General features: G+C 42.0%; 1 protein-coding gene across 4 annotated transcripts in view; it reads left to right on the forward strand.

The window, feature by feature from the left end:
- The first annotated feature begins 8,028 nt into the window (after positions 1 to 8,028).
- Positions 8,029 to 12,731, forward strand: part of Ddx4 (DEAD-box helicase 4) — a 52,728-nt gene continuing 48,025 nt past the window's right edge. For all 4 annotated transcript variants that reach the window (XM_021180692.2, XM_021180694.2, XM_021180695.2 and 1 more), the window contains exons 1-2: positions 8,029 to 8,083; positions 9,093 to 9,179. In XM_021180692.2, the coding sequence (XP_021036351.1) occupies positions 9,108 to 9,179 (72 nt within the window). In that variant the 5' untranslated portion in view covers positions 8,029 to 8,083; positions 9,093 to 9,107. The remainder of the gene's footprint in view (positions 8,084 to 9,092; positions 9,180 to 12,731) is intronic.

Below are 12,731 nucleotides of genomic sequence, written 5' to 3' on the forward strand. Positions count from 1 at the left end.
GACCAGGTTAGCTTCAAACTCAAAAGAACTGCCTGCTTCTGCCTCTGCCTCCTGAGTGGTGATATTAAGGAATGTCACCAATACCAGGTCTGGGTCTCACTCTCCGGAGCCCTGCTCCAACCCCCTGCCCTCCCCCCTCTGTTAACAAATTGGATTCTAGACTAAAAAGAGACTTTCAGAGAATATTGACTCCCCTCAAGTTTTCCCCAAATCGACTCAAATAAACATACGATGAACCTAAAAAAATCAATGTATGTTGGTAATGAAGTCATCTCATGGTAAGATAAGACTGATATGGCATGTCCTAAACCAGGGCTCTATAAAGAAAGCTAACATTCAAAAGCAATGTGCTATAATGTGATCAAGACCCTAAGACCTAAACTTATCAAATAGTAATGAATTCCAAGAATTTTACATTTATCGTTTTTTAAAGTCTTTGGAAACTTCATGCTTTACCTATTTTTACCAATAATGAAACAGTCTTAGAAAAGTTGTGACATGGCAAGGCTAGACAGACTTTCAAGTGGCAAAATATCTGGAATTCAAACCAAGGTCTTCCAAACTCTGCTCTTAAACTCCTCTAAATATCCACTCTGATACTGAGGGCTTAAAATTGCAAGTAGTAGTGAATGGTACCTTTTAGGGAAATACAAGTTATTTTGTTGACAGTGTTCTTGTTCCAAAAGGCTTACAACTGCATCTGGCTATACATCTGCATCTGCATTTGAAAATGAATGATACATGATTTTGTAAGTCTCTGTAATAGGAAAATTTTCTTTTTTCTTTCTTTTTTTTTCCCTGAATTCCAGTCTGAGAAAACAGTTTTAGTCAAGATTGGAAAGAGCAAAATGAATAAGCACCTTACAACTGCTGGAGAGATACTTAAAACCACAGTAACAAAATTGCTGAATTTGATAAGGCGGCACTGGTCAACTCCCACTTTCAGGTAGTGGTGACCTTAAATATGGCAGTCTACATTCTTGATGAAGGTCACTGGCACCAAAGGGAGAAGAGACCTTTTCAAGAAATTGTAACTGCCTAGTATGTTCTTGAAAGTTTCATACAAGGTTTTACCTTGGTTTTATGGGCAAAACCTTGGTTTCATGGTTTCTTGGCTCACAGGGCAGTGCTTGTCCAAATATTTGAACACATAGTCATACCTACAGGCACAAGGTCTCAGTTCAAACAAGAAATAAACAGACTAGTACTGTGCCAGGTTTCCCACTAAGAAATCCTTAATAATACATTCATGTACTATAGACTAAGATTTAAAAATTACTCAAGATACAGATAGATCAACAATTGAGAACAAATTCTAAGACACACTTAGTTTGAGTTTCTATTGCTGAAAAAAAAAAAAAAGCAAAGTCAGGGAGGAAAGAGTTTATTTGGGTATATCAGTTTTCATCAGCAAAGGAAGTCAGAACAGGAACTCAAACAGGGCAGGAACCTGTAGGCAGGAGCTGGTGTAGAGGCCATGATGTACTGCTAACTGGCCTGCTCCCCATGACTTGTGTAACCTGTTTTCTTACATAACCCAGTACCACCAGCCCAGGGATGGTACCACCCACAATGGGCTGGGCCCACCTACATCAATCAGTAATAAAGAAAATGCCCTACACACAACACACACTAACATTTAATGATTAAGTAGAGAAGGAGGCCTCAAAAGAAAAGATTCAGAATGAATTGGTCAGAGCAGTAGACAAGAACGGCCAGGAAAAGCCAGGGAGGAGAGGACAATTCTTCATGACTGTTTGGTTTTTATTTTTATTTAATTCTTAGTTACGGTCTCTGTATCCCACATTGACCCAGAACTTGCCCTGTGACCCAGGATGGCCTTGAACTTGTGACCCTTTTGCCACCTAAATGCTTGTAGTAGCAGTAGCAACAGCAGTAGCAGCAGCAGCAGCAGCAGCAGCAGCAGCAGCAGCAGCAGCAGCAGCAGCAGCAGTAGAACCTGAATCACCGGGCCTAGTTTTTTCATCTGTTTTAGTGGAAAGTTTAGCTATATACAGATGTAGAAAGTATAGGGAACCTCTATGTTTCCATTACTCATAAAAAAAAAAAAAAAACAAAAACAAAAACAAACAATCAATAAAGAACCAGGTCTCATGTCCTCTATAACCACATCTTGGTATATCTAAAATACAGAGACTGCTTTAAAAAGTCATAACCTCCCTATCAGCATACCTAAAACATGAATATTCGCTTAACATTGTTTAGTATCTAGTCAGTTAATATATCTCCCGAAGCTGTGGAGATAGCTCAGTTGGAAAAGTGCTTCCCCCCAAAGCACAGAGACTTGCATTTAATCCCCCAAAACCACATCATAAGAAAAAGCCCAGACTCATGATGGCATGTGCTGGTGATACCAATGCTGGAGATACAGAAACAGGTGAAGCCCCAGGGCTCATGGCTGGCCAAGGCTAGCCAGCTGATCAATGAGAGGCCTTGCCTCAGAAAATGAGATGGATGGTTCCCAAGGAAGGACACCGAGGATGTTCCAGGCTTCCATGCATATAAACATACACACACGCTCCCACATAAAAAAGCATGCCTTCACACACACTCAAAATAAATATCTCAATTTTTGTTTTTGAGATAGGTTCTCACTATGTAACTCCGAACTGGCCTAGAACATGCTTTGTAGACAAGACTGGTCTCAAACTCATAGAGCTCTGCCTACCTCTGCCTCCTGAGTGCTAGATTAAGGACATGTGCCACCATGCCTGGCCCAGTTTCTTGCTTTGTATCATAAACTTTATAGCTGGTAAGACTCTGGACCCACACGTGTTTGATTTGTCTCTTCTCTCCTGAGACATTTTTTTCCCAGCAACATTTCCTGCATTTTGTATTTTGTTGTCACTGCATCTGTGCTGAAACATAACATCTTCTGTTTCTTCTATTTGCCATGAACTGGGAGTTAAGTCTAAGAATTTGATTAAAGCTGAAGTTGAGTTTGAAATCAAGCCTCTACATGTAGCGTTTTGTATTTCCCACTGTGATACATCAACCAGCACATGGTTCTTGGAGGTCTTTGCTTTGTGGTATAATGTTGGCCCAGTGTGTTTAAATGTTGTCCTCTTTAAGGAGGTAGCTAGGTAAGATCACACGCCGGTTACCTACCTCCCTACTGATGCACTAACTGGTGTGTCTAGCCTAGCCTAAGGCCCTAGGGTACCATGCATCCCATAATAGCTTATGTGAGGCCCAACACATTTGTAGATAACAGCATCAGGTCATAGTGTCATAAGGTTGGACACCCCTGGCAGAGTTGCATGCACCACACTACCTTCAAAAGAGCTAAAGAAGTAAGGTGGAAAAAACAAACATCACAGTGTTCTGATTTTACTGTAACAGGAAAAGACTCACTGAAAAGATGCCAAGGCCCAGATTGCCCCTCCCACAATTCCAAGCTTCATGGAGAATGATACCTCCACTTTGGGGATGGAGAAGGAATTAAATCCTGACCACAGACTTGAAGCAGTAAGAATTTATCACCGTGATGTCAGTTCTGGGTGGAACCCTATGCATCCCGTGGCCCTGTACCTGCAGATGCTGCTGCTGGACCTGTGATAGATGGCCAACACTGCAGTTAGGAATCTTCCTGACAACTGAAGCTTTTAGAATGGAAAGCAAAACTCCACCTACTGGATGGCACAGCATGAAAGCAAGGACTCTGCCTTGCAGCTCAGGGCCAGCCTTAGTACTAGTCTCTGAGGGACCGTTGCTACCACCCGTTCCCAACCTGTAGCAGCACAACTATCCTGGACCAGTGTTCACGGATGGAACTCAAGACCTTGACATCTGTCACAGTTATGCTCTGCACCATGAGGAACTTGTCTCAGTTTGCCTTACTGCCACAGCACTGACTGTGGGCTCAGCATTGTGACATTCAGAGCCACAGTTCTGGAGTAGGAACCAGGGCTGGACCCTCTGGTGATTCTACAGTTCACAACCAGAGACAGTTGGCTTTGGAAGGCACCTGGAGGTCTATGCAAGCCCCGGACAGAGGCTTGTGTGGATGAACTACCCTTTATAAAAAGCTCCCTAATTGAGTCTTGAAAAACCCACCCGCTGAGGATTTAGGAGAAACCTAAGCTTGGATCGCCTCCTAACTCTGCCACAGGTAACCTGAATTTTGGTGCTATCTAGTGTTAGAAACTATAGGCAGAGAGAGAGAGAGAGAGAGAGAGAGAGAGAGAGAGAGAGAGAGAGAGAGAGAGAGAGAGAGAGAGAGAGAGAGAAGCATTCTTTTTTTTTCAATTTCTGAAAACAAACAAAACCAAAACAAGCCATATTATGAAGACCAGAATAAATACCTAATCCTTTGTCCTCGAATGACATCACACATCAATAAGAACCAAGGATGTTTAAGGAACTATGACCTCATCTGACAGTATAAATATAAAATGCCAGAAACTGTCAAGATAGTAACCAGTGTAGGTGGATGCTCATATGTGTACTGTATTAGTTACTTTTCCGTTGTTGTGATAAAATACCATGACTAAAGCCTGACTTATAGGAGAAGGAATTTATCCTGGCTGTGTTTTCAGAGTGATAAGACTCCATCATGGCAGGGACTCATGGAAGCCAGCAACAGGTATGATGCTGGGGCAGCAAGCTGAGAGCTCACATCCGCCACTGAAGGCACAAAACAGCAAGTGTGAGCTGGAAGTGGTGTGAGGCTATACACTAGCAAAGGCTGCCCTACTGATAACGCTGTCTCCAGGAGGACTGCATTCCCCAAGCTTCCCTGATCATCACAACCAACTGAGAACTAAATGTTCAAATGCCTGGGTCAATGGGGATCATTTCTCATTCAAACTTCCACAGATAATTAAAAGCAAATAAACGAACAAGGTTTAAGGAAACTTACTGAATTCCAATAGAAAATATAGAAATAAATCAATACTTTAGTAGATATAATTGACTGAGACATGGGGGCAATTTTTAAAAAGTTGAAATCCTTTATAATGAAGGTATACTAAACAAAACAAAATTGCATTAGGGAAGCATTGATGATAGAGTAAATCAAGCAGAAGAGAGAATGAGTGAATTCAAAGATAGGCCATTTGAAAATGCACAGAAGAGAAAAAGAATTAAGAGGAAGAAATGTACTCATGGTAACTTTGGAGCAACAGTGAAAGGGTAAGTAGGTGAGTGGGGATATGGACGGGACTTGAGAACACCAAAGGAGTTAATTGATGCAACTACGTTATGATCAACCACAGTCAGGTTCCAGGTTCTGCAGTAAACTGAATCTCCAGTTTTCACGTTATGCAGATCCATCTCCATGAATCTGGCCTGGCCTTGTGACTTTCTGGTAACTGATTAGTTGAAAGTTGCAAATATAATTGTTTAACTTCTTATGCTAGAATTCAAGAAGCCTTGCAACCATTACCCTGGTCCTTTGGAGCGATGTCCCTGACAAGTCTGTCCAGTTGAAATGCAACATCCTTACAGAGTCTGACTGAGATTGTCCAACAACCTTCAAAGCTTAAGCCGGCCTCTTGTAAAGAAAGTATTCAATTGTTCTGGCCATCCTAGCCACTAGATGCCAGAGTAGAGAAGTCACCTTGGATGTTTAAACAAACTGGTATTGGAGGTTGGGGATAAACTCAGTGGTACAGAGCTTTCCTGGCACACTCAAGTACCTAGGTTCAAACTCTGGCAATGCCAAAAAAGAAAAAAAGTTGATAGCAAACTGTCAGATAATTCAAGTTCTAGTTAGCACTTGAATGGAATTGTATGAGATGGTCTCCTGAGCCCTCTCAATCCGTGAGATAGAATTTTTTGTAAGTCAACACATTTTGCAATAGTTTGTTATATAGTTGTACTGGCTAATTTGGGTCAAACTGGAGTTATCACAGAGAAAGGAGCTTCAGTTGAGGAAATGCCTCCACGAGATCCAACTGGAAGGCATTTTCTCAATTAGTGATCAAGCGGGGAAGGCCCCTTGTGGGTGGTGCAACTCTGGGCTGGTAGTCTTGGTTCTACAAGAGAGCAGGCTGAGCAAGGTGAGCCAGGGGAAGGGAGCAAGCCAGTAAGTAACATCCCTCCATGGCCTCAGAATCAACTCCTGCTTCCTGACCTGCTTGAGTTCCAGTCCTGACTTCCTTTGGTGATTAATAGCAATGTGGAAAGTGTAAGCTGAATAAACCCTTTCCTCCCCAATTTGCTTAGTGGTCATGATGTTTTGTCCTGGAATAGAAACCCTGACTGAGACAATAGTAATAGGTAACAAGAAGAGAGCTGTGAACTCGTCATGTAATTAAGTGTTTGCTAGATTTCCTATTGCATAGTTCCCATTTTCTCTTTATATTTGGAAACAATTGTGGTAACATACCTCAGACACTATTGTTGTTCTCCCCCCTGCCCTGCACTCAAAGCTGAATTCTCAGCCAGATTCTAGTGATGTCCTCTCCATTCAAAAGCTTCAACCTTTTAGTGTTTTTTTTAAATGTTATTATTACATTTATTTATTCTGTGGTGTGTGTGTGTGTGTTTGTTAAATCAGAACATGAGTGTGTGTGTGTAAGACAGAGACAGGGTGTGTGTGTGTGTGTCAGTGGACAAGTTGTGAAAGTCAGTTCTTTTCTTCCCTTACGCGGATCTCAGGAATCAAACTCAAGTCCTCAGGTGGCCAGGTACATGTCACCTGCCTTTGCTTTATTATTATTTAGTTTTGGCTTTTGAGCCTAAGTGTTATGTTTCATAGGTTGACCTTGAATTAGCTATGCACTGAGCTCCTGATCATCCTGCCTATATCTTCCAAGTAATGGCTACAGGAATGGGCCACTGGACCTAGCAAGTGAACCTACCTGTTCACTCCAAAAATGCACAGCAAAGAATGTTTTAAAATAGGTTCATTTTAGGAAGCTTGTCCACATTTTAAATGACAGTTCTGTTAAAGTATATTGTGTTTTGGCCTTTGTTAAATGTGACTTTTAAAAGCAATTCACCTTAATAGCCTGGGAGACTATAGTGCTCACTGTATTTTTGGTGCTGAAACAGAAAGGTGGCTCTAGAAAGCTGGAGTTCCTCATCTTTAAGTTCCAGACTGAGATATCTATCTAGATATCTTCAAAAATTCAGGGAAAGGCAAGCGGTGGAAATGAAAATTAAAAACAAGAACAAGCTTTACATATATTTGATTGTTATCCCTTTGGTGGGTACTTGGAAAACCACGGATGGAATTTTCCTTCTGAAAGAGGTGAGGAGCAGGCAGAATGTGAACATCTAGTTAATGAGCTGAACTGGCCAGTGCCATCAGGACTGTAAGCAGCTATACCACAAATCCAGGCCTTGGCAAACTGGCCAATTTTTCCTCTCTTCGGTTTTCTTTTTACAGACTGGCTTTCTTGACAACTTCAAGATGGAGTCTCATCCTTGCCCTTTTTATGAAGAAGAGAAGCATAGCTTCTAGTTAGTTTTAGTAGAGGAGTGAAGTACATTTCTCAGATACAAAGAGAGCACTTCAGATGTTTAGACGCAGAATGGCCAAGCCTGGCACTTTGGGAGGTCAAGAGAAGGCTTGAATGGCTGGGAGAGAAAGCAATTAGATGTTCCACACCTTTGGTTTTTCCCCAGACAGGGTTTCTCTGTGTAGCCCTGACTGTCCTGAAGTTTGCTCTGTAGACCAGGCTGGCCTCCACCCAGAGATTTGCCTGCCTCTGCCTCCCCGAGCCCCAGATTTTAATGTTTATTTATTTATATATTTTTCTAACTTTTGAATGAACACAATGGAATGGATGGGCCCTTGGAGAGAGAAACAGGATGGAGTGCGTGGCAGCCCCGGGGATCAGCTCACTCCCACAGGCCTCCCAGGCCGTGGAGCCAAGAGGCCTCCCTGCCTCGGCCTCGGCCTCAACAAAGGCGGAGAACGCGCAGGCCGTCGGTCCATGGGGCGGGAAGCCGCGCGCCGCGGCCGCTGATTGGCTGGCGGGCCCGGTCGCCTGGTGCTATTTGTTGTCCCCGCGCCAATGACGCAGTCGGCGTCCCGGCGTCCGCCCGCACGTGCAGCCGTTTAAGCCGCGTCGGCGGGCCGCGAGGAGCCCGGGGAGCCTGGAGCGGAGAGGTGAGTGGGCCGGCGGCCTCGTCTGCCTTCCAAGCCTGGCCCTGGCCGCCCTCGCCGGGCCCCGCTGGCCTTGTGGGCAGACGCCGGCCGGCCGGAGGCTGCGCCCGTGGGCCTGCCGGGGTGGTGGGCCTTGAGGTCGGCCCGCTGGGGCCTTCCCGCCGCCGCCCCGTGGCGTCGTGCGGAGCGGAGCGCAGCGCAGAGCGGGTGTGAAGGCTTGAGGCCTGCACGGGAGGGAGGCCCAGGGAAACCTGCAGCTCAGCGCCGGGGCGGCCATTTCTCCGAAGAAACGGTGTTGGCGGTGCTCGGGAAGCGCTTGGCCCTACGGCGAAGGAATTGGGGGGCCCAGCTCTGGACAATTTTACCCCCTTAAGTCTCCAAGGCCTCAACATCCTGTCTACCAACAAACAACATCCTGTGTACCATGGCGCGGCCACAGTGGGAAATAAACTTGAATATTATTTCAGAAACTACCCGTCCACCTCATACGCACGAAGCCATTTGGGAATCCTTTCGGGCAGAACCAACAGATTTTGGGGGGCAAATTGGCACCCCTGGGAATGTGGGGATTGCTTGAATTGCTTGATTCACCAAGCCTATGAAAGATAAAAGTGCTGGCTATAAAGATCACCCTTAGGCAAGACGGTAAAGGCTTTGGGGAGGCGGGGGGAGTTAGTTTAGTAGTTGCACGTGGTGAGAAGGGACAAAAAGAATATATATATATATATATATACACACACATACATACATACATATAATGTGGTGGTCGCAAACCCTACTGCTTCATTTACTATGGGGTTGCTAGAGTACAGCCCCATAGAAGGGACAAAAAGATTATATATATATATATATATATATATATATATATATATATTGTGGTCGCAAACCCTACTACTTCATTTACTATGTCTTTGACCTAGAGTACAGCCCCATAGTTGAAAGATAGCAATTCTGATGTGTGCATGGTCAAAAGTATCTTTTCTTCTTCTTCTTGTTTTTTTTTTATTTTAAGGAACCTGAAGCTATCATGGGAGATGAAGATTGGGAGGCAGAAATACTCAAACCTCATGTGTCTTCCTATGTTCCTGTATTTGAGAAGGTAATAAAACTTACCGAGTTATTAAAAGGTGTGGATTTGTATCAGTTAATAAACTGGCGAGGAAGTTGTAAATGTTTATAGCCTGTTTCAGTGTTTATCTGCATGTGATTTTTTTTTTACCTATCTTTTATGGGGAATGAGAAAGGCAGGCTGGGCTTCCAGTTGTAATGTGATAGTAACAAGCAAAAGCTGTGTAATTCAAATCTCAATGATTTGAGACTTAGAGGCGAACACAGATTTGTACAATTGTGTTTGAAAGTCTTGGCAGATAACTTGTAAATAGAAAATATTGAAAGTAGTGATTTGATTTTGGGTGGTACTTTGAATTCTGAAAAGTAATTTTACATAAGGGGCTCAATGAGAATATACTAGACTATAAAATAGTAGATTAGATTTGCTGAACGGCCTTTGGGGAGTTAAAATTATAACTCAAGAAGGAGCTTTGGGGTTTCATCTTTTAATGGAATGTATTTTATAAGCTACTGTGTTTTGCAGAAGTTCCCTCACACTCAGAATTCCCATTTTATGCGGACGTCAGTTCTGATTCCAAGTGATGTTCTTGTGGAAGCGCTTATTTTATACCAACATAAAACATTCAGTGTTTTGATTTAATTGGAGTTGATTGATATGTGGGCTTTGAATTCAAATACCTCAAATAATAATCTGACTGGGTAATATTTCTTGGCTTGGAATCTATTTTAGGTCTAGCACCTTTAATATATGTTATCTGTTAATGGTTCTCTTTACATCATAAAAATAAATCTTTTGGAAGACAAATTACCTAAAAGTCTTGCTCTCCCGCTAGATTTTTAGTATTTACTCTTCAAAAAATGTACATAGTTTTAGTGATAGTTATAACAATTTTGATTTTTTAACTTTACTAATTATGAATTTATTAATATTTTTTACAGCATTGTATTTTGCAAAAGAATGTACTACAATATGTGATTTTCTTTGGGTGTTTTAAGATAATGGTAGCTTTTTGTTCTTATATTATTATTTATATCTATAGCTGGTTTAATTTGGAATTTTTTTCCAAAAGTGGGACTGTTGCTCCATATGCTCAGAAGACATTTAATGGCTTGTTGTTCCTTCTAGTTCTTAATAGATTTGTACAATAAAAATCTAATTAACTGATGCAGACTCTGCTCTGCTTGTACTTTGAAAGGATCTGTCTGTTTTTCTTTTCTTCAAGATTTTTTATTGTTAAACACTGTGGAGTGTGTTGTGCATATTTTTTTTGCACTGGGTTTCTGAAGTTGGGTGGAAGTTAAAATTTCATACCTTGCTTCCTCTTCCTCTTCCTTTCCCTTCGATTCTCTTTCTCTCTCCCTCCCCTCCCCTCCCCTCCCCTCCCCTCCCCTCCCCTCCCCTCCCCTCCCCTCCCCCTTCCTTTAACCTCTAAATGCAGGTGTTACGGGCTATCAGATTGGCAGGCTGTTAGGTCTTTGAAATGCACCTTTTTGGAATCTGTACTTTTCAGCAACATAACCAAGACTCTTGACATTGAGAATACTACATTGATAATTACACCTTATGATTTATTATCGTTATATGGAGCCAGTTTGTAGTAAGTTTCTTCTTTTATCTTCAGATTTGACCTCATTGTTGGCTTACTATTAGTGGCTTGGCTTTGTTGATGTGAGTGAACATGATCTAGTTCATGGCCTCTTGACCTTTCTTGAGTAAAAAGTGCAAACAATGGCGAAGGAGAAATATCATTTTTATGGAGGAAAATCTAGTATTTCATTCAGGATTTTAAGACGCTGTTAGATCCACTGAATTTTCATTTCCATTTTTAATTTATTAGTGTATTTGATATAGTGTTATGCTAATACCAGCTTAAACAGTATCTGTGATCAGACTTTTAATGAGCATTCTTTAAGATATAACAATATATGCTTATATACTTAGAAATGTTAGGGTAGTGTTCTGATAGCTCTTAGTACTCCCCAAATCTAGATTTGGAAGTGAATGTACCACCTGTGGCTAGAGCAAAGGGAGTGGAATTGTGAAAGACTGCTTAGCAGCATAGTTGAGGAGTCACAGTTGCTCCACATGAGTACTCTGTTGGCTTCTTGGAGTGAATGTCTTAGACACTTGGTTTGATTACTGTGCAGTGGTGCTTTTTGTTAACTGACTGGGAGAAATTGTAAACACAATCATTTCTGTGTAAGGCCTGTGTGCCTGTTTGGTACATTTTAGGATCGAAAAGTTCCTGAAATTAAAGTGGAAATAAATTGATTTAATCTCTCCATAACTGAAATTTTAGTAGCAGTGATAGTTGATGAGATAAGAAAATGGTAGATGACACCTCAGAGTTAACAGTAAGAATTCAGACAAATATATTCATTCAAAGTTATTTGTAGCTACAGAGAATCTTTATGGGTTAAATATTTGAAATTTCTCTATTGATGTGTTTGGGTGGCTTAAGAGACTACAAATGGTTTGTAGCTAGGTGTTCTAAAAGTAAATGATTAACGACCTGTGATTTATTCAACATAGTTTTACTTAATCCTGTGGGCTATAAATAGTGTTGGACATGATAAAATACTTTCTACCAAAGACATTGCATTGTAGGAGACAGAATAAGCACATTTGAGAACCCACTTAACTGCATGGTAGAGGGAGCTATGAATGCTTAGGCTAAGGTAATGAATCGCATGAGAAATAAAGTGCACCTCTTTTGGTTAACAAGGACTTTTTTATAGTTCTTTTCAATTAAAAATATTTTCAAAACCAATTTGAGTATCACATGTATTGTGTATTTTGGGTGGGGTCATGCATGCATGCTGCAGCCCAGGAGTGGAGAGAAGAGGACAGCTGGCAGGAGTCAGGGTCTGTCCTTCCACCATGTGGGCTCTGGGGCTGGCACGCAGGCTGTCAGGCTTGGTGCACGTACCCTTACTGACTCATGAGACGTGTGAGTCTGTTATGTTGAGGTAGGTTTAATCAAGTGGACAGGGATGGCTTCCTGAAGGTTCTGACTAGTGATCTGAGGCAGTCTCAGCATGTCTGTCCTCTTATGTGTGTGTTCTCCTATTACTTCTCTCTTAATGACACCCAGGATGACAAATTAAGACTCAGCTGGATAATCTAGGATAACACCATATCAGAATCCTTAATTATGCGATTTTCTTTCAAATAAGATATTTATGAATTCCAAGGGTTAGCAGCATATATGGGACAGGAGCTCACCTCTAGGTAAAAAGCTGATGGCAATTGATGGTTCTTAGGGGAGGGAGAGTCAGGTTTTTTTCAGGGATGTAGCCCCTGAGAGGCTACTTGTCATCTGCTGGCTGTGCTCAGTAAGGAGGCTTACTTGATGTAAGTGCTCAGGGAATTTGTAAAAATCATATATGGTGAGGAGGGAAACACGGTGGTGTGAGCATAGAGGAGGATCTGACAGGCAGGGGATAGGGATGGGGATGGGATTTGATCAAGGCTCGGTATATGCATGTATGACATTCTCAAGCAACAACAAACACCACTGCAATTCCGAGAGGAGAGGCTACATTTTTTACAAAGCATTTGAGGTCAGAGGTGAATGGA

Source organism: Mus caroli, unplaced genomic scaffold (genome assembly GCF_978045245.1).
Source record: "Mus caroli unplaced genomic scaffold, Mus_caroli_1 scaffold_15, whole genome shotgun sequence".
Taxonomy (NCBI): Eukaryota; Metazoa; Chordata; class Mammalia; order Rodentia; family Muridae; genus Mus; species Mus caroli.